The sequence below is a fragment of the Plecotus auritus genome (assembly GCF_963455305.1).
Source record: "Plecotus auritus genome assembly, chromosome: 5".
Classification (NCBI taxonomy): Eukaryota; Metazoa; Chordata; class Mammalia; order Chiroptera; family Vespertilionidae; genus Plecotus; species Plecotus auritus.
Genome location: NC_137776.1, coordinates 16,679,323 through 16,706,473, shown reverse-complemented (window position 1 = coordinate 16,706,473; position 27,151 = coordinate 16,679,323). Strand labels below are relative to the sequence as shown.

The 27,151-nt window shown below is 40.3% G+C and overlaps 1 protein-coding gene across 17 annotated transcripts in view; it reads right to left on the bottom strand.

The window, feature by feature from the left end:
* The window catches only part of UNC80 (unc-80 homolog, NALCN channel complex subunit), a 184,465-nt gene that overhangs the window by 72,452 nt on the left and 84,862 nt on the right, over positions 1-27,151 (bottom strand). For 13 of the 17 annotated variants that reach the window (XM_080670881.1, XM_080670883.1, XM_080670870.1 and 10 more), the window contains 7 exons: positions 26,806-26,939; positions 18,715-18,880; positions 13,453-13,656; positions 11,490-11,590; positions 10,038-10,238; positions 5,291-5,398; positions 3,747-3,885 (listed from right to left, as the gene is read on the bottom strand). In XM_080670881.1, coding sequence (XP_080527007.1) covers positions 3,747-3,885; positions 5,291-5,398; positions 10,038-10,238; positions 11,490-11,590; positions 13,453-13,656; positions 18,715-18,880; positions 26,806-26,939 — 1,053 coding nt within the window. The remainder of the gene's footprint in view (positions 1-3,746; positions 3,886-5,290; positions 5,399-10,037; positions 10,239-11,489; positions 11,591-13,452; positions 13,657-18,714; positions 18,881-26,805; positions 26,940-27,151) is intronic. The other 4 variants (XM_080670875.1, XM_080670876.1, XM_080670877.1 and 1 more) reach the window with 1 other exon arrangement.

Here is a 27,151-nt window from a genome sequence, read left to right as displayed (position 1 = left end):
AAAAAACTGAAAATGGAACTCCCATTTGACCCAGTAATCCCACTCCTAGGAATATATCCTAAGAAACCAGAAACACCAATCAGAAAGGATATATGCACCCCTATGTTCATAGCAGCACAATTTACAATAGCTAAGATTTGGAAACAGCCTAGGTGCCCATCAGCAGATGACTGGATCAGAAAACTATGGTACATCTACACAATGGAATACTATGCTGCCGTAAAAAAGAAGGAATTACTACCATTTGTAGGCACTTGGATGGAATTAGAGAACATTATGCTAAGTGAAATAAGCCAGTCAATGAAAGAAAAATACCACATGATCCCACTCATTTGGGGATAATGAAAAACATTATAAACTGATGAACAAAAAGATAGTTACAGAGGCAGTAAAGCATCAAACAGACTGTCAAATTACAGTGGTAAGGTTAGGGAGAGGTGGGGGAAATAAGAGATCAACTGAAGGACTTATATGCATGTATATAAGACTAACCAACGGATGCAAAACATTGGGGGGTGAGGGCATGTATGGAGTGGGGTGGGGGGGGCAAGGGTAAGATATGTACACATATAATACCTTAATAAAAATTTGAAAAAAAAATAAATAAATAAAAGTCCAATCTAAGATTTCTTATGAAAAGTTCCAGGAAAGCACATTTAAAAAGAGGTCAAGCACTATACTCGTTGCACTCATATAAATGATCAAGCCAACTTTAACAAGACTGGATTTATTTGGCAAACAAATTCATCTTACTGTGATAGTCTTTGATAGAAATAAGGGTGATTGTTGGAGAAAAAAAATATGTTTCAGTAGAAAATTATAATACAACCTTGTAGATATCAGATTCTAGGCCTGTTCATTGTCTTTGAGGTTTTATTACATATCTGTACACCAAAATGGATTCTGAATTCTTATAGTTTCCTCAAATATCTCGCCACAACTCTCTTAACGAACGTTTCCAATTTTTCCCCACCCTTCTGACTTGGAATCACTAAAAATAAAGACTGCCCTTAAACCTGTTAGAAATGAACTATTTAGGTCCTCCTCACTATACAGATGGCGGCCAAACTTCAGGGACTTGAATGCTGGCTCTACATCCTCCAACTAAAAAGAGCTCCTCCAGATTCTTGGAACTGCACGTCTAGAGAAATCTAAAATTCAAGTTCACTGTGCGGTTCCTCCCCAGAAGCAGGCGCCATCTTGTGGCCAAACAACTCTCCCATGATCACAGATCAAGGTCTTCATCCTTTTGTTGTTGTTTTGTGCTAGGAGTGGAATGGCTGGATCATATAGCAAGTGTAGTGACATGATTTCTATGTTATTATTTTTAAATTTATTTATTATTTTTTTGATCCTCACCTGAGGATATTTTTCCATTGATTTTAGAGAGAGTGGAAGAGAGGGAAAGACAGAGAGAAACAATGATGTGAGAGAAACATCAATTGGTTGCCTCTTGCATGTGCCCTGACCAGGACCTGGGCTGGGGAAGAGCCTGCAACCAAGGTATGTGCCCTTGACCAGAATCGAACTGGGGCAGGCCGATGCTCTATCCACTGAGCCAAACTGGCTAGGGCTAAATTATTTTTATTGTTGAAGTATTACAGATGTCCTCTTTCTTCCCCATTGACCCCATCTAGTCTGCCCCTGCCTTCTGCCCCAGGTCTTCACCACCTTATAGTCTATGTCCATGGTTATGCATATATGCATATAACTTATTTGGTTAATCTCTTCCTCCTCCCCTTCTTCCACATGAAACCTTTTTTTCTTTTGCCTCTTCACCACTTGATTTTTCTCTCTGTTAATGCATCTTAACTCTGGCAACTATTGCTGAATCTACTGCTAAGGCCATAGCTGCACAACAAAAGTCCCTGGAGTTTCTTGCTAAGGAGGTTTTAGAATGATTTCCTTATTGTCTGTGTCACAGCAAGTACCTCACACTGTGCCCAGTCAGCACCTCTGTATTGTAGCAAATACAAGAAATTAACAAACAAGCCAACTGGCTCGTGCCCTTTCCACTAGAAAATTATAAATAAATCTTTGATTTATTTGATGCCACTGGTTTGGTTCATGGGGGCCCTGGCTAAGGACTATACTTCAGTTTCCTCCTAACAGTTACCACTGAAGTCTCCCTGGTGTGCTACGTTCTCTCAGAGGTCTGATATGCACGCTCAGCTATCAGCGGCACATCACTGTGCTTAGAGACACAAAAATAAAATGAACAAAGAGATGAACAGCAAAATAATGCTTCCACAGATCTGACAACATAGCCCATGGGTTTCACAATGAGACAAAAAGCAACTTAACTCTAATGGTGACTGAAAGTGGTGCTAATACCAATTTTTTTAAATCAATATCTCATATATGAGAAGGTGACCAAAAGGGGGAAATTGTTAAATTAGTTAAACAAGGAGGCCATTATAGGGATGTGGCTTTAATGCCATGGGTGCCTGTGTAAGCAAAGCAAAACCTCAGCCTGGAAATGCCTCAAGGATATAAATCAATACGCTAAGGAAAACCAATCACAAACAGTCAACTAGGCTTTAAGTTATAGCCAGTCAATAACTGTCTTACTTTGCTTCTGTCTTTTCTCTATAAAAGTATCTCCCTGAGCTCCAGTTAGAGAGCTCCTCATCATTTCTGGTTTGGCACTGCTCAACTTGAATTTCATTTTTGCTCAAATAAACTCTTAAAATTAAAAAATGGTCTCCTAGATATAAATGAAAAATGTAAAATGCAAATGGTTTTGTCCTATTTGCGTGAAAAAGGAAACATGCAATACATACATACATACATACATACATATATACATATGCCTAGTGTACCCCAGAAGGGTCCTGAGACACTTAAAAGTTTTTGCCTCTGGGGAAGTAGACTGGGAGTCAAGGGAAAAGAGTTACACTTTTAGCTTCATACATTTTTGTATTATTTGAATTATCACCTTGTATATTCTGCAATTAAAATCTACCTAATAAAAGAGTAAGATGCAAATTGACTGTATCTTTGTGACACCCACCAGCCAATCAGGAGTGAGTATGCAAATTAACCCAACAAAGATGGCAGGTTAATTTGCATACGCAGGCGCCAAGTGGCCAGGGGATGGGTGGGACACACCACCCCAGCCGCTTTGGGCCTCTAGGCAGCGTGGGAAGGCGGAAAGGTGGCTCCAGCCAGAGTGAAGGCGGTGCCAGCAGCCAGAGGAAGGAAGGCCCATTCTTGCACAAATCTTCGTGCATCGGGCCTCTAGTAAGTATATAAAACTAAAAGAAAATACATTTAAAAAGCAGGGAAAAAGTGAAGAATCCACATTTTGCACCTACTGCCTTTGGACATGTCACTTAAGTTTCAACAAATTTGTTTGATATTGTAATTTGGATATAGAATATTGCTTGCATAAGATTTAAAGAAAGCGAATGATGGTGGCTCATGGTCAATCTAGGCAATAAAACAAAAGGAAGAATTTGATCTTTTGTGAAACAGAGAGAACATATAGGTTCTGGAGAAAACCGTTCTCTATAATTTGGTGACACCCTGGGAGAGACCCACTGCTCCTGTGCAAACTACACAGTGAAATGGAGAGTCCACACAGAGCCGTGGCCTGCCTCACTGCAGTGCATGGCTCTGTTCAGAGTCCTCACAATTGCTGTCCACCTGACCTAGAAGTAAAAATGGAATAAATGCGTCTCTCTCTTGTTTAAACACCGGGATGCGTGGCAGCAGGACCAGGGTTCCAGGTGGTCTTTCCTTACCTGCCGCCCCAGCCATGTGCTCATCCATGCTGAGCAGGAGCTCCCAGGCAGCGGGCTGGATATCCCCATACATCTCCTCCGTCAGAACTGGTGCTGCCTTGATGAGCAGAGATAAGGGAGCAGGCGACAGGCTCATCACCTGGGAAAGATGGAAACCATGGCTTAAAATGTTTGATTGCTCCACTCCCCTTGGGCCTTATGTGCCACTTCTCCCGCGGCTTTCCTTAAATGACCTTAGAACACCTTCTAAAATGAAGCATATTTATTGGCATGGTATATTATAAGCTTTATACCTTATTAGTTGGTACATAATTAGAAAAAAATCATACTAATTTTATGATGCTTTCACCATAAAAATGGTTTTGCAAACACCTAAGGAATAAACTGTAAAGTAAAGCTCTAGGAGAAAAACGAGTCTCCACCCAACATATCTGTGCTAAGAGTTCTGATGGGCTTTTAAAAAAAATTATATATATATATATATATTTCAGAGAGGAAGGGATAGGGACAGAGAGATCAAAACATCAATGATGAGAGAGAATCATTGATTGGCTGCCTTCTGCACCCCCCACACTGGGGATTGAGCCTGCCACCTGGGCATGTACCCTGACCGGGAATCGAACCATGACCTCGTGGTTCGTAGATTGAAGCTCAACCACTGAGCCATGCTGGCCAGGCCAGATGGGCTTTTGAAGCATCCTGTTTTCCTTCCTGTTAAGAGTTGATTTCCACTGAAAACTATGAGCAGTCTCTAATTTACAAAGAAGTTCTACTCAGAAAGTTAGTTTTCTAAATCAATGTGAATTTGGATGGCATTTTGCCCTTGAAATACTATTACACCTTTTGGTTATTACCCCTGATTAGCCCACAAAATCTTATTTAATCCATTATTTCAGATAATCTAGGCAATCAATGTACGTTCCAAGCAAGTCTAGGTCTTTAACCATCATTTTAAACACTTTCCAGAAAATCATAGAAAGTACTCTCCCCACCCCCATCCGCCCCTCCCGGGAATGTATTATGATTTAGAGCTTTGATTGTAATAATAATATATCCAAGTGTCAAGCACTGAATAAGTAGGTAAGCGCAGTATTTTATTTACTTCATGCAATAATCCTTTGAGATGGGTCTAGTTATAATCCTAGAGGGGATGATAACTAAGATGGAGAGAAATTAGGTAAGTTGCCCAAAGACTGGTGCCAGAGCAGCAGATGTGGGATTGGAGCCCAGACGCTGTCATTCCAAGACCCATGAGCTCCGCCACCACACGCTAGTGGGAAACTAGCTCCATTGGTGGAGGGAGAGAGGGGAGAGGCATAATTATAGCCAAGCTCCCAAAACCCTGTTGCAGTGGAAGTTGGCTGTCTAGCAAGGAGGGATATTTTCCTTGCACACTTGGTGGCACTCTTGCTCATCTATTAAAGGAACCATCATGTCAACACTGTGCCAGATGGTACCGTATGTCCCAAACATTAGCAAACAGGATAGCTGGAGCCCTCTGCCTGTCACAGCTCCATGAATGTTTCTGGTCCAGGTGCCAATACCTGCAGTCTGATGTATTTCAGCATTCCCGAGTCCTTCTTCCCTTCCAGGTTGGCATCTGAAACTCTCTTCTTCAGAGAAGGTGTCCTCAGGCAGGACTTGTCTGAGCACTGAAAAGCACAGGGGACATGTCACGCAGAGTGCTGTGCTCGCTCCCAAACCCACAGCGCAGTGTCCCCGGATCCTCCAGACAACATTCCTCATCTCATGGGAAAGATGATTTCAGGCCCTGTGTGGTGCCACACTCTTTGAAAATTCCATGCAGTTGACTTTGTAATAAAAAGGAAGCATAGGGATATTTATCAACAGGTCTTCTTTACACAAAGGAAACAGGATCCAGAGAGATGAAGTAACTGGACCAAGTTGCAAAACTGGTTGTTAGCAGAATGAGAGAAGGACAAGGGGTCTTGGCTTTCATTTCAGGGCTAATTATACTCCACCAAGCTGTTAAAACACAAATCTTTTAAAATATGAAGTCAGTTAAAATCCACTCTACCTGGTAGCCCCTTTACAGGGTTGGAGGTTTCAAGTTGATCATTTGGTCACATAAGAATGAAAATATTTCAGGGAGGAATGTTAGAAAGTAATAATAAAAAGACTCATCTAGGAAGCATGAGTTCAGAGCATCTGTGATCTAGGCCTGAGTTGCACAGGTAGGCTACCTTCTTTAAAAAAAAAAGCATGCTCATCTAATCGTCCTTTCAAACTGGTCCCTCCTCCAGGGTCCAAGAATAGGCCTGACTCATATCTGTAAGCACGAAGGAGACAATGTCTTCCCCTGACTCCCTAAATGCCACAGAATGGAGTGGAACGAGCAGCTGGGAGAATGATCGGTCCCAATGGTGACAGGTTCTTGTTTATTTATCCTGAGACCAACTTCCTCCTATTTCTGCACTCCAGGCTGTGCAAAGAGGGATCCATCCCTTTGCACAGAATAAATGCTCATTTGTTTTTCCAGTGCCATGTCAATGAAACACTTGCTCCCTCAATGCCAAAGGACAAAACTGAGCTCCTTAAGATTTTTGAACAGTGCGCCACAGTGTTACAGAGGGAGATATTTTGAAAGGAAAGGCAAATCTAAAAGTACATGCATGTTCCAAGAAAGTCTTTCAAAACTCTGACAAAAAGACCCAAGACAACGCATCTATTATATGACTGGTGTGGAATGAACTCTTTAAATGAATCTACTTGGAAATGAATTCGAAATTTTGCTGTGTTTTCTAAAGGTAAAAACTTGGAAGCACATACTTGGGGACACATATCATTTTGGGAGAGAAATCCTGCATTTTTTTTTCTGTGAATGAAAAGCAATAAACAAGCACAAATATCATGCCTATTTTTTTATAATTTGAAAACTGTTCTAAAATTACGTGACAATCATTTTCCATATAAGTACAGAGAATGATTATCACATGTAATTTCAGAATTTAAGAAAGTGGCACCTCTCTTTTATTCTATTTATAAAATATAGGCAAATTGCAGAATATCTTCCAACACAAAAAAAAACTATATAGATGAAAATAAAAATGCCTAAAATCCCCTACCCTGTGAGGGTCACTATGACCTTATACTGAATATTTCTCAGGTCATTACAATTATTTTAAAACATAAATTCTTGAATTTTATGAATATTTCACTCCTTTCTCCTTTGTCTGGATATTTTTTAGTGAAAACTTACCTTATTTAGCAATATTTAATTTAACAAATGTTATTCAGAATTTTTGGAAAATGTGACTCCTTTTTTCATCAGCAAGCACTAATTGAACACCTACTCTGTTTAGAACATACCACTAGACAAGGTACAGATATGTAGGAAAAATCTAATAATTCTTTGGTGACCTTGGTACATATCTGGTAGTTTATAAAACTGCTTGAGTTTGGAAGTGCAGTGACATAGACTACCAGACGCACAGTGAGTCTCTGAGCACTGAGATGCAGAGGAACAGGTTGATCAGAGTGAGATGGGTTAACAAAACGTACACACTGCCACACACATATTCTACCATAAAACCAGTCAAAAAGGAAATAGGAACAAAATACCAATTGCTTTTATTCAGAAGCACTGCTTTCCTTCTTGATTTACTGCCCACTCTGTTTTCACTTTGGCTCTGAAAATGTGGGCATTGTTCATTCACGTGACAGAACCCGAACAGGCAAATGGAAACATCATGAGAGGGAAAAACAACAGCGCTTGAACAGGAGGTGGCATTTTGGAAATAAAATGTTTACCACAGAAGACTCAATGCATCTTTTGAGCTCTCCACCTGTATGACTAATTTAAGTAAGTTAAGAAGAGAGGACACTCACTTCTTTCCTTTCTCTTCCCTTTCAGAAGTGTAAGCAATGCAGATAAACCTTTCCTGCTGCGTCAGGAAAGGACCAGAGGGGAGGGCACTCATGAAACACCCAGCACTATGCAGCCCACTATCATACCCAGCACATGGTATGGACTCAGCATGGGCCATAGATTCTTTAAAAATTTGTTTAATAGACAGACGGATGGATGAATTAATGAAAGATCAATTGACTGAAGAATCAAAAAAAGCACAAGTAAATGCCCGTGTCATTTAAAGAAGGAGGGAAGGAAAATAACATTACACCCATCCACCTGCAGTATGCCCTGTGGTTAACATTAGGGAGATCAGAAAAGGCTTCAGAAAGGAGGGGGAGTTTGAGTTGGATCTTGAAGGATGTTTGGGTTTGGTCATGTATGAATTTACAGGTGAGGGTACAGTTGGAGCAGATACGGCAGAAAGAAATCTCAGAGTGTATGAACAATGAACATTCATTTTAGGCTGGTTTACTTTTACAACTTCCAATATAATATGGTTTTCTACTAAAGCTAAGGGAATTTTTTTGTATGAAGGAGACCTTACCCAATGAAAATAGGTTTTCTTTGAATGTAGTGTCATTTAATGTATGTTTGAGGTATATCTGTCTATATACATATCCGTATATATGCATACACACAAACATGTGTATGTATATATTTTCTTTTATGCCAGCATGTAGCAGTTCATGCAGTTTGTTACCCACATTGATCTATTCTCCACCTGCTTTCCCCTCAGAATTTGTGTAGTTTGAATACCATGAGATGCAATAGAGTCCAGTTAAAAAGACTTTGTTATTCCATATTTCTAAATTAAAGTCTAGATAAGTAGGTTATAGATGTGAGTTGTGGGCAATCCCATCTCTCTGAGCCTTGACTTTTTCCTCTATAAAATGGAGAGAACAATATCTCTTGCACAAGGTTTGTAAGAATCTAAAGCACTTCGTTAATTATATGTATCTGCCTTATATCCCCACATAGATGATGAAAAAAAAAGAAAGAAAAAAAAAACTAACTAAAAGATCCTATCCCAGAAGATGAGTTAGCACACTTAAATGAGATGCATGAGATACATATATTTTTCTTTAGGATCTTTTGTGTTATCCAAAATTTCTTCAATGAACCTGTGTTGTTTTCATAATAAAAAGCTGTAGTTTTTAAAAAATCCCTTTGCAAGTGCTAAAACATTACAAATTGCTCCACAACTCAACTGTGAAATTTTTGTTCTTGCTCATATTCTCTAGCTGTTTGATTTGTATCTAATTGTCATTCGCCCAAACCATCAAACCTGGCTTGCAAAAGGTCCTCGCCTCATACTTCTTTATTTTTCATGTCTCCCAGAATGTCTGGCCTAATACTGCGCCAACAGCAGGTGCACAATGAATGCTTATTGAAATGAATAGGTATTATATAAAAACCTCTTTGCAAAACCACTTGGGAGAAGCAGCTGCTTGGGCAGCCAGCGGCACTCAGTCAGGCGTCTTGGCCCTCATGCCTGCTCAGGGGCAGGTGGGCAACCCAAGGCTTTCCCGGCAGCAACAGGGCAGCTCGGCTTCTGACTTCATCTTCTGCCAGCTCAGCTGCCAGGAAAGTGCAGCTGAATGCTTAGAAAATGCAATCGCTTCTGGAAGGAGTTTCTAGGTCTGATTTGACCTAGATGACTGTGTTATCTATTTATCTGTGAATAGCTGGGCCATTTATTTCTTAATACCACTTAATGGTATCAGTTTCCTATTGTTGCTTTAACAAACGACCACAACCTTCATGTCTTAAAACAACACAAATTTACTGTCTTACAGTTCTGAAGGTCAGATGTCTATGGTGGACTGACAGGGCTGCATCCCTTCTGGAGACTTCCGGGAATCATCCACTTCCTTATCTTTTGCAGCCTCTGGCTGCCAGCGATTTTTGGCTCACAGCCCTGCCTCATTCTGACCTCTACGTCTGTTGTCACATCTCTTTCTCTGCCTCTCCTGCCTCCTTTTTTCACATATAAGGACCCTTAAAATGGATCATTCAGGGTTACTCTCCCCATTATAAGATTCTTTATTCTCATAGATGAAATTCCCTTTGCCACATGAAGTAACATATTCACAGGTTCCAGGGATTAAAATGCAGACAATTTGGGGGTATTATCTGCCTACCACAATAACCTACTCCTTACCACCGCCCCATGTGTTCATATTTACTCATGGAAATAAGACAGAACCTTGGAAATGATTCCATGTTTGTTCACGAACATGAAGACCAACCATTTGTCTTCCTTGCATTCATCTTCTACCTTTGCTCAGAACCAGGGAGACCTGTAGCCTGTGACAGAACTACAGTGGTCTGAAGCTTTTATTTCCAGATAAAAGATTATTAGAACATCATTTCCCCTGAAACTGGCATTTTATTGTACTGACTGATCATTCACTCACCTCTTTCTGCTTCTTGCCCCTGAGAGCCACATTGCTGTTGTTGTTGCTCTCCCGGAGGGAGTCCACGGTGTCTCCATACAGCAGCTTGATGGCCCTGACCAGCCGGGCACAGGAACGGCTGTGGTGCAGGTAGCAGTGTGGGTGGCAGTAGTCAACATGGGTGCAGATAAAGCTTTGCTGATTGCACAGCAAGATCATGACCTGAAACACAGACATCACTGAGACTCAACCAGGCCACCAGAGAGCACACAAATTAGGAACATATATGTGGGGTGGGAGATGGAAAGTGAGAATGTCAATGTTCCTCGATGGGTCCTGAAACCACAATGATTCAATAATTCCCATAAGAGAACAAAGTGGTATAAGCCTTATTGTACTCGGCTTCTTTTGCTCCCTCCATTCACACTTGATAGAAAGATCTTTTTGAAACAATAAAAGTTTGTAGTCTTCAAAAACTTAAAATGATTATTTTGAAGAATATGATTTCCATATATTTTCAAATGAAGATTCTGACCGTGAAATATATCACAGAATTTTTTTCAGCTCTCCTATTTCGGAAGGAGCCAGATAGAAGAGCATAAACTGACGAGAAGTTCATCCCTAAGGGATCTGGCTGACCTTTGATAGCTGTGGGATGGTCTTTAACTCCAGCCCTCTTTATGGAACTTGAACACAGTTCTGCATCTTCCACCCTGACCTATGACCTTCAGCTGGGCCTTGAACTCCACTGTAGAGTTTTATTTCCTCTCTCCACAAGTTAACATTTTTCTTTGTCTTTTAGGCCATTCTAGCACCTTACTTGTGGCTTGATCTGGCTCAAATCCTCACATCTCCTAGACTTCCCAAGTTAGATTCCAGAAAAGAACTCAGTTGATTTAAAATAGTTATTTTAAGATAAGGAGTGAACTCTTCGGGGCCTTCCCCAAAAGGCACTAGCATTCCTAGAGCCACAAGGTTAGTCACATATGCATAGAGTAATCCTCTGGATGCTTCTACCCTTCCTGAAACTAGAGCCCACTCCAACCCCTAACCTGGGAGAGACTGTGTGCCATACTGGATAGAGAGCAGACTCAAGACCAAGACCATGACCTTGCTCTCAGTATCTGTGATAACCTGTATAAAACTGATCCATGATGCCTTGCCTGTGTCACTCAAGTTGTGTTGACCACCAATCTGACCTAGCCATTCATGATTTTTCCCTGACTTAAGGTGACCCAAAAGTCAGCCATAACAAAGAACCCTTGGTCTTAGTTAAACTTAAAAAGAATACTACCCAGCAGAACACCATTCACAGTGAATACTGAGAGGTTCCACTGAAATATAAGCCTCTGGTTTTTCTTGGAGACTAAATTGGATTGGTGGCTTTAGTATAATCTTTTGTCCTCTCCTCATGGATCTTTCCAGGTGCTCAAAGAAATTGATCTCAGGGTTCTTTCTGAGATTCCTACTCACATGAAGCCACGACATGTTCCTGTGGTAATTTTCCTCTGTGCCGGCAGTACTCAATCCTTCTGGCTCGATGCTGGGCTCGCTTGCACTCCACGGACTCCCTTCTTCAAAAGAAAAATACCAAGAGAGGTTTTATTGTTCGGTCTCCTTGGAGAGCACTTGGTATGGTACAGTTCTCCATGCTTTTGAATCCTAGGGCAGACTACCATGGCCCAGTGGGCTTCAGGGCATAGCTTCAATTTTAGTGGAGGGATATTAATAGGAGCTGTTCCCTTCACCACCAGCTGTACTGGCAATTACAAAGACATTTCTGGCCCCTGTTAAGGTGGCTTCCGTTTTTAGACATGGAAGCAGAGAAAACACAGGGTCAAGTCCTTGAATTGCTGAGATGAGCAAGTTATTGGGTGAGTGTGCCCAAATGCATTCCAGACTGCCCAGACCTCGCAGGTAGAGTTAAGTAGGGACACCAACCAACCTGCAGTGGCCACACAGGGTGCTACTGCCCCCTCCACTGCTGTGCCTGTGGCTGGTGCTACTGTCCCTACCACCACCTGGCTTTCCTGGCAGAGCTATTTCAAAGATGGGCAAGTGCCTTGGAAAAACGAAGGGAATTTGAAAGCAAATGTGTCTAATCGTGGACAAAAAGGATTTCCTTCTGTGGGAACGTATGCAGGAGATACCTCTCAGGAATTTACTTAGTATACTAAATAATGAAGCTTTGTCCTCAAATCTAAAAACTTTCTTGTTTTTTTTCTATGACAAAACCATGCTTCTACCCTGGCTATTTTGACTCAACTGGTCAGACTAAATTGACCAATTCAATTAATTGAATATCTCTCCCCCACCCCAAAACCAACAGATGATATCGCTTCAGTTTCAAACCTGAACCAAAAGAAGTCATGGGGTTTCTTCTATTGTCTCCTTAAAACATAAGCTGAATCTTAACACATAAATTAGCTGTTTTCAAAGGCAAGGGTCCGTGGGTGTAGAAACGTTTCCTATTTTAAACTCACTTCACATAGATATACTCAGCTGCGATTTCGCAGGCTTGATTGGTAATTTATTGAGAGTTCCTGACTGATTTCTGACACAATTTCACCTAGAAAGGAGATCTTTCTCTTTTGCTTCTCATATAGGGACTGAATGACAAAAAAAGTATGCTTCAACTTTTACTTAATAGTTAAATTCCAGGCAGTTAGTGAGTCCTATCAGCATGCCTGCTTAACATTCTTCCTTTCTATTAAGATGATAACCAGAGCCCATAGGACTAACACATTTTGGGATTCAGAGTCTCTTTGGATCCTACAGTGACAATCTGCATCCCCAATGCTCTGGTTGTATATAGACCTCACCTGCAGGGTTTATCTTTAGAGCATCCCTTCAGAGTAGGCATGGAGCAAATAGAATTATTCCCATTGTTTAGATGGAGAAAAATTCCTGAGACACTGACTTGCTGAAGGTCACTAACTGTCAGCTCTAGACAATCGCCCCTCTCTGATACTTTGGTTGCTTTTAATGAGAAATAGAGACTTTAAAACACAAAGGACCTTTAGCTAGCTGTCCCCAAGAGAATACCTAAGTCTTGCTTTAAAGAAACATCGTGATTTCAAAAAACTGCCCTCGTCATTAAAGTGTCTTCTCTCCCAAATAGATACTCTGCATCCTCAATGCTCAGACTGTGGACCTTGGCCGGCAGTGTCAGCTTTACGTCTAGACTCTCAGGCTCCCACCCCAGACTGAAACAGAATCTGTATCTTATCGAGACTCCCAGGTGACTCATGTGCCCACTAAGGGTTGGCCAGCCCTGCTCTAAGGGTAGTATGGTTTTCAGACTGAATGAATGGTCTACCCTATGGCTCTGCCCTCCACCTTTGGATGTGTCAGAAAATGGACTTCGGCTGTTTCAGGATTTGGGCCCTGTCTTCCTACCCCCCACGTCCCTGCACACCCCACTCCTCTCTGTTACCTAGGTCAGTGACAGTGTCCCTGCTCTGGGACAGCTGCAGCTCCTCAGCCTCAGACTCTGAGTCCTGCCGTGATAACTTGCTGCTCTTTAAGCTGCCGACCCGGCGAATGCTGGACAAGGAACCCCCCTTCTTCACTTGGAAACTGCGGGTTCCTTTAATCTGGAGCAGGCGGGAACCTCCTATCCTGTTCTTCCTGCTGGGAACTGCATTGAAAGAATAAAATAGGGCTTTCCCCCCCTTAGGGTTCCCCAGCCAGGGTGAGGTCCAAGCTCTCCCCAACTCGTCCCTAAACAGCCTCCTCCCTGGTGGCTGGGATGGGCAGCGTGTCTGGGCAAGGAGCTCCCCCACGCCCGCAGCCAGGCGGGTTTGCCGGGCAGGCAGGAGGCTGGGTCCAGCAGGAAGGGCTGGTGCAGCTTCTTTCTTGGACACATAGCTCATCGGTGCTGGGAACAGCCCGCTCCCTTTCTGGCCCAGGGTTCACAGGCATGAGGGCGCCCTTGCCACAGCACTTGCTAGGACTGTTAGTACATTGACATCACGTTACGGCTTGGTTCAAAAGAACCACAAACCATTTGTTTTTGTTTTTCTCTGGAAATGGAACTTGCAGAGTCACGTGAGCTATGCAAATCCCTTCCTTTTGGAATACCTCATTAAGAAACAAACACAAGAGACGCTTCGCTCTCCAACAGTCAGCAGTGGGTTCCGCTCAGCTCTGTCAGCAGAGGCACTAAAGGATCTGTTTCACTGGGGTGCTTTGGGTGAACATGAGTGGGACATGGATCCATTTTCAATGCACCTAGTGATTTCATAGCAGCCTCCTCTCAGTCAAAAGGCTGGGTGAGATGTGAGTCCACATGTTGCAACACCCTGAGCCAACCTTACAGTCTCTATCTACCAAGGAGAACATGCATTATTCATCTTTCGTGTTCTGGAAGAAACAGTCATCAGTGAGGAAAATAAAAGGGTAACAAAAAACATGTTAAATCTTTAAAACCTACTTTTTAAACCAAAAGCGCCCTCACTTCTCATTGTCATATACACACCTCTTTCCTTTCCTTTTGAAGATGTGGTGTGGTCACACACTGAATTTTGTAAAGGTGGAATAGCGTTTTCAGGCCTAAAGTCATTATCATGAGGGGGTCATTTTTGTAAGCTTTCCTTATTAAGACATGAACAAGATTTCAAATGAATTATTTATAGCAGAGCTATGAATATTTTTTAAACTCCCTATAGGGAAGATTGCATTTTAGTCTTGGGTTTCTCACTCATAGGAGAGTTAAGCTGTGGCTGGGACAGAACTCACACAGCTCTGTAAGATGTTAATTAAATGTTTACTTTTAATGCCATGTAAAGGAGCCCAGAATAATTTCTGTTGAATAATGTGAAATGCTTAATCTTTGATTTACTCTTGTAATTGAGAAGGATGAAAATTATCACCACTCAGCTGGCAAAGACCTCATGGAGCTCAATGGACACATCTGGATAGAAGTTCATATCTGAAGAAAAATTCTTGCAGCACAGTTGGATAAGTTCCATAAAGACTAGAGACCATACTACTCTATTTTAATTATAGCACACAACTCATCCACTGTATTTTTCAATATTTATATCTAGACTTAACTGAGACTTTATGACGTACCTGAAATAAATTTTAAATAGAATATAATTATCATTTTTAGTGGCTGTTAATACAATTTCATGTCAAAGAAGATTGGGAAGTAGAGACAAAAATGAGAGTTTTTTTTCTTAATTTGTATAGAGGTATACTTTAGCATTCTTGGCTGATTTCATAATACAACCTGTTCTATCACCAAAGGTAATTGGAGACAACACTGAAAAATTGGTGTTCAGAATTATGGCATTGACTTAAAAAAGAAAAAAAAAAAGGAGAAAGAAATCATGGACACGGACAATAGTGTGGTGACTGTGGGAGGGGCGTGGAGGTGTAAAAGGATATGGGGGGATAAATAATGATTGAAAAAAATAAAACAAAATAGAGAAAAAAGGAATATGGCATTGGTTATTTACAGAGGACACAGCAGTTAGAGTTTGGATTTGGTATTGTTCATGAAAAACATTAGTTAAGATTGCACAGCATTGAATTTTAGTCCTTATCTCCATGACACAAGAACTAGCATGAAAGTGACACAAATTCATCTAAATTAGACAAAACATCTCTTTATCCCTTTTTTTTCTCATCCCACATTATATCCATTAATATGTCCTGCTGGCTCCACACATGAAAATTTTATAGGGCTTTGAAAGCCCCATCACCTATTCCCCAGACTAATGTAACTAGCTAACTGCTCCCCTGTCCCCCCACTCCCATAGATCGACTCATCCTTTAAATACATAAATCATAAATACACATATTATATTACTGTTCTGGTCAAAACCTGCCAACAACTCTCCGATACACTAAGTAGAAAAAATTTCTAAACATATCTATAGACCCCATTTAATTGCCCTCTGATCCCATCCCTCCTACCACCTTTCCCATCTCATTCTTTTCCAACCATGTTGGCCTTTTTGCCCTTCTTCAAATGTTCCAAGTTCATTCCTGCAATGAGCCTTGTTCTCACTGCTGTCGCTGGAAAACTCCTCCCTCAGCCCTTTGCACGACTGGCTCATTCACATGATACATGTCTCTTCTCAATGTCACTTATGGGGTCCTTCTCTGAACAACAGTTCCCCCAACTCTAGGTCACTACCAATTCTCTGACCCTAATTTGTTTTTTTTTATACAACTCATCTCTATTAAAAAGTATTTAGTGTTACTCCCTATTATGTCATTAACTTTTAGCTAATATAAACTAAAACATATTTGGGAAAATTTTCCTCTTCATGGCTGTTTCCTGAGAACGTGTAATAGTGCCTCACATTCAGTAGGTGCTCAATAGATGATTGCCCACTGATCAGAAATGTTTTGTGCATTGGAATACCTGTCTTGGTTTGTATTTGGAATCTGGGTGAAATGATTTGACAGACCCTGCTTGGAGATTTTAGGCAGAAATTTTTAGTTTAAAAATTATTTCACATTAGTTTTCATCGGTAGAGTCTGAATTGTCCCCAGGTTGTTTATTTCAAGAACTTACATTTTTTGCTTTAATATAAACAGATGGTATGAAAATTTAAATAACATTTTTATAATCTAAGTTAGCAGGGTCTCCATGGTCCCCATTTTCACATTGATTTAGCAGCTTGAATCTGTTTATCAAAAGGACTAAGGAATATTTAGGAATCTTAAGGAGATTGTTGCTGAGTGGTAAATGATATTTTATGGGTATGTTCTCATTTTATTTATAGTTTCAGACTTCTGCACTTTACTTATTAAACAACTTGCATATATTAACATGGCTATTCTATGAAAAGAAAAAAATACTAAGCATTTGTGTCTTTGAATATTAAGAGCAATTTATACAATAATAATCATGAAATTAAAGTGTCCTTAAAATTAACCTGATATTTTATTTTTTTAAATGGTGTAGAATTTACTCAGCTCAAGTTTAACTATGTCAGTATTAGAAATTTTTATTTCAGCTACTTTAATAATTAGCATAATAACTTTGAATGGACCAAAAAAATCCCTTTGGGCTATGCTTAGAAGATGGAAGCTTCTCATCATATGTGGTTATCCTTATCTGAAGCAGGAGTATTTGAAAATATATTGACTTGGTACTTCTTCATGTGCAGAAATTGCTAAGATTTGGCTAAAAAATATTTGGTTCACCATAAGTTCATTATGATATAACAATTACTTGCATTTTTAAAATGCCATGACTACAATCTTGAAATATTAGAAAATAATTCTGTGTATGTCCATTCCATGAAAGGTTTTAAAGTCTTTAAAGATTTTATGTTTTCTCTATTTAGGGCTATTCTTTTTCAAGATTGTTCATTTCTTAAATCATCAAACATTCATGGAGTCATTGTCTATTGGACACTAGAAAGTACTAAGTCCATAAAATCATCTTTGACTCTTTCTACAAATGTGCTAATGGTCTTTTAATTGAAATTCACTAGAAGAACACTGATGTGCAGTGGAATTTAAGAAACAAAATCAGATAGAGAAGTTAAAAGTTTAAAGGAGTCTCTAGAGAGCAACTTAAAATTTTGTAATCTTTACTTCAGCTCATGATATTTTAAAAAATGACAACAATTATCTACTGTGTGCCTATTATGTGCCAAGTACTGAGTTTATTTGCATAGTCTCATTTAAAGCTTTAAACATCACAATAGGGTAGGTGTTATTAACCCAATTTTATAGAGAAGAAAAACGGTGACTTAGGAGGTAAGTAACTTGGACAAGGTCACAGAGCTAGTTACTAATTTTAGCATTTTAAGATGCACATTTTTTCACATTTTAACATACCTGAAATTGACATTTGTCTTACAGTTGGCAAAAATTTAACATCACTGTTGCCACGTGGCAGTTGCGACACATTTGATATTGCTTGTATCCATGTGAACATCTAAAGCATCAGCAACAAACTTTACAGAATGGGCATCAGTGTCATTTAACTCCAAGAAGCGAAATGGTAGCGGAGTGGAGGAGTGGGTGAGATGTCCGTCAGATGTGTTTGGCAATATTCCAGAAGCAGGGATTGAAGGTAGGCTAGCTTCATACAACTGAATATTTCCTTAAGTACCTAGCACCAATAGCTTTACTTCTTTTATAGACTAATTTGAAAATGATGTATTCTTAACATTCTGATGACCCACAGGACATCATCCTTTAAAAAACAACAACCATGGACATTGACAATTCTGAGTTGGAAAAGGGATTAAGAAATTTGAACTCTGAATTGAGGATAGTTTAGAAACCATTAAAGGTTTACCTTTTTTTGGCTGCACAAGAATGATATATACCGAAAATAAAATTTTACATCTAATTAAGTCTGAAATTCTTTTTTCGATAAGAATGAAACACAAACTAAGCAATAAGAAAGTATCGTGTAAGAGCTGAATGGGAGTATTTTCCCTTTCTGTTGGTATATAAAGTAATGTTTCATCGGATGAATGATGGCATCTTGGATTCAGTGAGATGTGGAGAGCTGCTGAGCTGGAATTAGAACCTGAGCCTCTCTGACTAAGAGTCCATCTCCCAACCGGAATGGTTTCCTACTTCACTGGATGGACACAGTACTGTACGGAGCCAGCCGCCTTGGACGTCTTTGGGAAAACAATTCTGTAGGTTAGACCCCAGACCAAATATTCTACAAGAAACCCTGAGACATGAAACAATCCTTGCTTTTCCATACCTTTCTTCTCCTCAACACCTGCGTCGGATTTGAGGGTGTGGCTACTACTGTGGAGGGAATCCTTTGAGTCTTCATTTTCATCCAGGACCCCGGCAAAGCTGATCTTCCTTTCGTATCTGTGTCGGTCCAACTCAGGATCCAAACGAAGCCTGCAGCTCTCCAGGTCCTGAAATGTCAGCGAGGAGCACATGAATGCTGGCATCTCCCAGCACCGCAGTGGTCTCCTGGCAAACCTCCCTTGGTTTTGAATTGCATAGAATTGCATTTAAACAGCCCCATTCGCCTTTATCTAATGCAAATGGTAGACTGTGGCCATAATAATATTCATTGAGTTAAAAAAAACAACAACAAAAGACTTCCCTAACTCAGTTTTTCACGGTTCCTCACATGCTTCACCTTCCAAAAGCACAGACCTCATTCCAAATTTAGAACAAACTTACCTTCTAATTCTTTGTGCATGGTTTCAACTGAAATTGGTATTTATCTGTTTATTAAATAATTATGCACTGAGTATGAATGTGTTAGTACGGGGGGATAAAAAGAAGTGGTTTTTGTCCTAAGGGAAGTCAGAATCCCAAGGTAGAGAGTGAGGAGGCAAACAAGTGATAAATTCCAAGGCTGAGAGACAGAGTAGGAGCTTAGAAACCATGCTTGGAGGCCGTGGTTGGCAGAACAATGACCTTCCAGAGATGTTCATGCCTTAGCCCCTGGAACCTGGTGAACATGTTACTTTACATTGCAACAGGGACTTTGCACATGTGACTAAGATGGAAGATTATCCTGGAATAGGTAGGCTTAACCTGATCGCACAAATCTTTAAAAGTGGGGAGCTTTCCCAGGCTGTGGTCAGAGGAAGATTTAACTGTGGAAGAAGGGTGACAGGGATGTTCAGTTGCTGGCTTTGAAGATGGGGGAAGAGGCAAGGAGCTAAGAATGGGTGGCCTCTGGAACATGGAATGAGATCAAGGAAACAGACTCTTCCCTGGAGCCCCAGAAAGGCATGCGGTCTTGCTAACACCTTGATTTTAATCTGGTTAGACCTGTGTAAAACTTCTGATCTCCAGAACTATAAGATGATATATTCGGCTATTTTAAACAACTGAAATTGTGGTAGTTTGTTATAGCAGAAATAGAAAACAAATACAGAGGTAATGCTGGAGTTAAGTTCGAGGATTAAGTAAAGTTAGCTCAGCAAATAAGTGGGTAAAGGAAATTCAGGTTTAAGGAATCTCATGTGTGAGGGCCAGAAGCACAAAACAGGATCATACACTGGCAGAATTTCTCTTTCCCTTCTAGGCACAGCTCAGTATAAGGGGTTCCATTACTGTCTGCTTATGAACAGAATGTTCCCATACCTTAAAGTAAACCTTGAGGAGTGTAAATATTTAGTAAGAGTTTGTCCTGTGAGGTCCCAAATTGAAAATTTGACCTGTTCTTTAAATGGCAATTAGTTCAGGCTGAAGATCATATTTAATTATTAATCTATGAAACATGTTTGGAGGATCTGAAAAAAGATACATAAAATGCCAACTTTATTTTTATAAAGCATTTTTCTAATTATGATATAATATGCCCTATGATTCAAATAGGTATGAAAAAATATTTTTAAAAACTCAGTTTGCACCAATATTCAACTCTTAGATTTTTAATTACTAATAATAAATTTTATAGCCTACATTTTTTCCCCTTAAGATTAAGAACAGAAGTTACACTTTCATGCTCAAAAAATTGTATCACATCTAGAAAAATAAAGGAGCTACATAGAATTTATTTAACATTTCCAAAAAATATTCTAGGGTCTAATTGCTTCTCTGAAATTAATCTCTTTTAAAAAATAATGTAACCTTACTTTATATTTTGGTAGGCAAATTAAATTAGATAAATTTCTTAGTTGGGATAAAAAGTAATAATATAACAATTCTGATTCTCAAAAGTAGTTATCTCTTCTAATTTTTCCTTTTATCTACTTGTTAAAAGTCCCACCTATTTTTCAAAGCTACATTTCAGTGTGACCTCCTCCAGAAAGGTTCTTCGGATTTTTCCACCCCCTTTTTTTGCCAACCATGCCCTTTGCTTCTTCCTTTCTTCCTTCCTTCCTTCCTTCCTTCCTTCCTTCCTTCCTTCCTTCCTTCCTTCCTTCCTTTCTATCTTTCTTTCTTTTTTTCTTTTTTCTTTTCCTCACCTAAGGATACATTTTTTATTGATTTTAGAGAGAGGGAAACAGAGAGAGAAAAGCATTGATTGGCTGCCTCCTGTCTGTGCCCTGCCTGGGGATTGAACCTGCAATCTGGGTAGGTACCCTGATCAGGAATGGAACCGGCCATCTTCCAGTGTACACAATGATGCTCCAAACAACTGAGCCACACCAGCCAGAGCAACCCTCTGCTCCTTTCTCAGGGCCATGCTGATATTTCCCCTCAGGAAGTAGTTCTGCACTGTTGGTTCTCCTGTTACAATATAGTCACCTCTGTATCACCCCAGCCCTCTTACTCTCAATAAAGAGTCATCAGTTTATCATAAATAAATGTAAATCGTGTTTTGCTTCTATTTTTGTTAACTTTAGGAACATTTGGAGTTCAACAGTATATTCTTTATAACCTGATTTGTTGAGTCCCATGGGTACAGTTGGTACAGCTTCCAGCAGTCTTGCACAAAAGCATCCAATATGCTGCTTTCCTGAATAAATGAATATAGATGTACAGAGACTTGCTTTCTGCCTTTCTCTTTATTATGAACTCATTTGTGCATCATGAGAATTATTTGTTTAATTTTATGTGGCTTGGTCATTGGTTATTTGTTTCAATAATTCAATTAGGAAATATTTTAATAGATCAACAATTTTACACACAGAATTCCTTTAAAATATTTATTTATTGTTCTCAAGTTTGGAAGTTAATATTTAGAGAATATTTTGATTATTATGCTCTTTAGATTATAAATCTTATAAAAATGCTGCTTTTTATTTTTTAAAGACATTATTTACTTGTATAGTTAATAAAAAGTGACTAAAATGCTACCAACAAGAGTTATTTTTTGGGGAAAAACACATTAATTAAGTTGCATCTAGGGACTTATCTAGAAAAAAATGGTTAAGTTGGCAAAAATATTTTTTAGCACATTTTAATACCTTTTGATATTGTTTTTTCTTTTCTTTGAACTGTATTACCCACCAATGCAGTGAGGGCCTATTGGGATTTCCTGACCCTATCTAAGAAATAAGTGTGGTTAAACAAATTAACTGTCATTTTAATTATTGTATTTAAGGTTCTTTTGCTTTCTCTCCCACATTTTGGATATAACTAAGACTTTGTCAAATAAATATTTCACAGTGAAATCTGTTTTAGGGTATTTTTATTAGAAAGACTTTTCTTCTAGGTAGAAAGTTTATGTTCCTGATCTCCCATCCCCAAGCCTCAGATTATTGAATATTTTTAGCTTTTAATGTTATTATTTTACTGTATTCTTTTATTATTCTGTGTGTTATGGTAGCTATTTATTTTTACTGCTATTAAACATGTTACTAAACTAATAAAATATTCCAAAGATCTACAAATACCCTTGCAGCAAATGTTTTGTTAAAACTTTAGAATATTTCATTTTGGTGGTATTTATGCTTAGCTTGATAGATTCACTATTTAATATAATTTCTTAAAAAAAACAATTTCAAGCATTTTCAGCATCTGTGTTGGTAAGATAGTTTGATGATACTCATTGCTTTTTCTATGGTAGGTTAGGACATGACTTGAGGTGTTTTTTGTTCTTGTTTTTACCATCAACTAGATTTAAATCAATTATGTATGAAAAAAAAGCTTCTTTCTCATTTATCTTATAAAGGTCATAGCCTCCCAAAATACATAAACCTACACTTGACAGTGAAAATCCCAATGTAATGAATAAAAGATCTCTGAGACCTTGCTAACGGCAATATAGCAGTGAAAACTTTCCTCTCATTGCCGGAATGACTGTAGGCTCTGTTTTAAATTAATTTCTTGGCATTGCCTACTGGCCTGCCAGTTATACAGTAATTTTTAAAAGATGTGACTGATTAAAAAATAAATTTGTTGTAATAACAAGGGTCATTAAACTATAGCTTTATAGAAATTGAAAGGAAAACAAAAACAATGGAATCAAATTTTAAGGTTCTCTTTTTAAATCCCAACAGATCAAAATGGTGGCCAATAGAAATCTGAAAACTAAAAAATAGATACACTGCTGCCCTAGCCAGTTTGGCTCAGTGGATAGAGTGTCGGCCTGCGGACTGAAGTGTCCTGGGTTCAGTTTCGGTCAAAGGCACGTACCTCGGTTGCAGGCTCCTCCCTGCCCAGGCCCATGCAGGAGGCAATCAATCAATGTGTTTCTCTCACATCGATGTTCTTTCTGTCTTTCCCTCTCTCTTACACTTTCTCTAAAACCAATGCGAAAATATCCTCAGGTGAGGATTAAAAAAAAAAAAATAGATACACTACTGTGCTTTTATGAAGACCAGTATAATCAGAATGTTGATAACACTGACAGATTCTTACAGACCAGATATTTTATCATACCGGATTTTAAACTACACATATGTGTTAAATGGTGGTCTTGATTTGATTTTATAGAGTAGTTTCAATATAATAGTAAAGTTAATTCAGAAAATTAGAGTCCCAGGTTAATATAAAATTAAGTAAGAGCAGTAGAAAAACTGCTTTTTTCAATATTCAAATCATGTAGTTTCTTTCACATTCCAAATGTGGTTATGTTTCTCTAACAAACATACATTTTACACAGACATGTTTCCAACTTGAAAATATCCACTTTGTTTTAGTGCAAGGAAACAGGCTTTGCAGACATGGAGAACCAGAGAGCGAGGCACCACTCAGGAATCCCAGAGCAGAAAGTCTTTTGGCCCCACCAGGATTGGGGTATGGCCTTGCTCATGCTGCATTCGGTTGAAATATTGGGAGAGCTGGTAGATGGTAAAATTCGTTTAAATGAAAGCACATAGACTGTTAGTGCAACACTTTTTCTGGTAGAGTAGTGTGAGCCTTGTGTAAAGGGAAGAAAAGAACTTGTCTGTTCCTCAGCTCTGGCTGGATGACGCCTACATTGAAAGAACCACTGGAGACCCAGTGCCTATTAGAGAACTAAGGGCCCCAAACGATTGGCTCTGAGGTGTGTCCTTGTCCCATATGCTCTCTCAAGACTCTGGCTCTTACCCAGTGTTTTTATTTTGTTAAACAAACCAGGCCCTGATGGTAAAAGAGTGTGTGTGTGTGTGCCTGTGTGTTTTAGTATGTGTTTCTATGTGTGTGTCTCTGTGTGTGTGCCCATGTCTTTTTCTGCCCATCCATAAGAAATGCTGCAGGAATAAAATGTATGTTTGGGGATGTTTAGATGCTAAATGCTAGAAGAAGTCTTTTTTTTTAAAATATATTTTTATTGATTTCAGAGAGGAAGAGAGAGGGAGAGAAAGATAGAAACATCAATGATGAGAAAATCATTGATCAACTGCCTCCTGCAAGCCCCAAACTGGGGATTAAGCCCACAACCCAGGCATGTGCCCTGACCAAATATTGATCCGTGACCTCCCAGTTCATAGGTCAACCCTCAACTACTGAGCCACACTGGCCAGGTGAAGACTTTTTGCCCATCCTAACTAATAAAAGAGTAATATGCAATTTAACCATCACTCCGCTACACCCACAAGCCACGCCCACAAGCACGCCCACCAGCCAATCAGGAGCGAATATGCAAATAAAACTAACCAAGATGGCTACGGCCACAGAGAGCAGGAGGGAGGCTTGGGTTTCCCCGGCAATGGAGGAAGCCAAGCTTTCCGCCTGCCCTTGCCAGCCTAGGCCTCCACTCAAGGCTACAAAGTTTCAATGATAGAAGATACATAAATCCAAACAGAAATGGCGGCAGCCACGGAGCTGGAAAGAGCAGGAGGCTAGGGTTGTCCCCCGGCGATGGAGGAAGCCAAGCTTTCCGCACACCCTGGCCGGCCCAGGCCTCCGCTTAAGGCTACAAAGTTTCAATTATAGAAGATACATAAATCCCAACAGAAATGGCTGCCGCCACAGAGCAAGCAGAAGGCTTGGCTCCGCTCCAGGCTACAAAGTTTCAATTTGTAGAAGATAAATAAACCCCAGATACCAGGGCCTCTGCTTGGGTCACCAGGGGGCATGGCCAGCCTGCAAACCACCACAGGCCCCTCGCCCAGGCCACCCCATGCCCAAGGGAACCCCCACCCTGATCCGGGACACCCTTCAGGGCAAACCAGCTGGCCCCCACCCATGCATCAGGCCTCTATCCTATCTAATAAAAGAGTAATATACAAACTGACCATCACTCCAACACACAAGGTGGCTGCCCCAATGTGGTCAAAGATCCTGCCCCCATGTGGACACAAGATGGCCACCACAAGATGGCCAGCAGGGGAGGGCAGTTGGGAGGGACCAGGCCTGCAAGGGACGGCAGTTGGGGGTGATCAAGCCTGCAGGGGAGGGCAGTTAGGGGTGACCCGCCCGGCCGGCAGAGGAGGGAAGTTGGGGGTGACTGGGTCTGCAGGGAAGGGCAGTTGGGAGGGACTCAGGCCTGCAGGGGAAGGCAGTTAGGGGCAAACAGGCTGGCAAGGGAGCAGTTAGGCATCAATCAGGCTGGCAGGGGAGTGGTTAGGGGGTGATCAGGCTGGCAGGCAGATGCAGTTAGGGGCAATCAGGAAGGCAGGCAGGCGAGCAGTTGGGAGCCAGCAGTCCTGGATTGTGAGAGGGATGTCCGACTGCCCGTTTAGGCCTGATCCCAGGCAGTCGGACATCCTTTGAGGGGTCCCAGACTGTAGAGGGTGCAGGCTGGGCTGAGGGACACACACACCCGTGCACGAATTTCGTGCACCGGGCCTCTAGTCCTCTATAATAAAGAGCTAATATGCTAATTAGACTGAACAGCAGAACAACTGTCTGGATGACCTTCTGGAAGAAGCTGGGGCTGCGAGGGCCGAGGCCCTTGTACAAATTTCGTGCATCAGGCCTCTAGTAATTTAAATAAGAAAACTCATTGGAAGCACACTTCTATGTGGATTTATGAGCAGCAGGTATTAAAAGACGCTGGCCAGAAAAATCCTCATAGCTTGTGGTGTAAAGGAACCTACACATTCTTAGACATTGTAGCATTACTGACAGTAATCAAACATTTTACTTAGTGGTGCTATATTTTGTGATTTCAAGGTCAACTTGAGAGTTATTTTTTAATAGAGCAAATTTTATTATTTTTATATATGAAAATCTACAATGAGATACCACATCACACCTGTTAGAGTAGCCATTATCAACAAGACAAGCAATAACAAGTGTTAGAGAGGTTGTGGAAAAAGGGAACTCTCATTCACCGCTGGTGGGAATGTAGACTGGTACAGCCCCTATGGAAAGCAGTCTGGTGAATCCTCAAAAAATTAAGAATAGAGCTACCATATGACCCAGCAATCCCTCTCCTCAGTATATACCCAAAAAACTTGAAATCATATATTTTCAAAGATATATGCACCCCTTTGTTCATTGCAGCATTATTCATGGTAGTCAAGCCATGGAAGCAACCGAAGTGTCCTATGATAGAGGGTTTGATGAGCAGATGTGGTACATATACACAATGGAATACTACTCAGCCATAGAAAGGAGGAAGTAGCGCCATTTGCAACAACATGGATGGACCTTGAGAACATAATGCTTAGTGAAATAAGTCCATCAGAAAAAGCTAAGAACCGTATGATTTCACTCATATGTGGGATAAAAAGCTGAAACTCGTGAACACAAACAGCAGTATGGTGGTTGTCAGAAGGAAGGGGGTGGGGGGAGAAGGGGGTCTTCATACATGGTTACATGAGAAGATTTGACTTTCGGTGGTGAGCACGTGGTGCAATATACAGATCTTGTAACATAGAAACCCACACCTGAAACCTATATGTTCATGTCGACCAATGTCACCCCAATAAATTTAATTTAAAAACAAAGAAAATCTCTCGGTTGGATTTTGAATTATAGCATACATTTGGCCATCGGGCACTTGTAGAAAATGTGCAAACTCAGAACCTTGTTACAAAACTCATGCTTTTCTTACCACCAGAGGCTCAGTGCGTGGTCTGGGCAGGCAAGAAAAGGTCTCTCGCAGGAAGGTGGTAATCTCCAGCAGCAGCTGGCATGCTGCCATCTTTAAGGCAAAGGGGCAGCCGCATTTAGAGGGGTTCACAGTACCTGTGGAATGAGAGAGTTCTTTCATGAGTCAACAAACTAAAATACAGAGAGGCGTGGTTTAATGGAAACAGCTACACATGTGTAAAATCAAATTGCATATGAGAAAGTTTCCTAAACATGTCCAAAATGAAAGTGCATATGAGAATGTTACCTATACATGTTCAATTTACCTATTCCCTTTACCAGAATCTGTACATTAACAGACCTCTCTC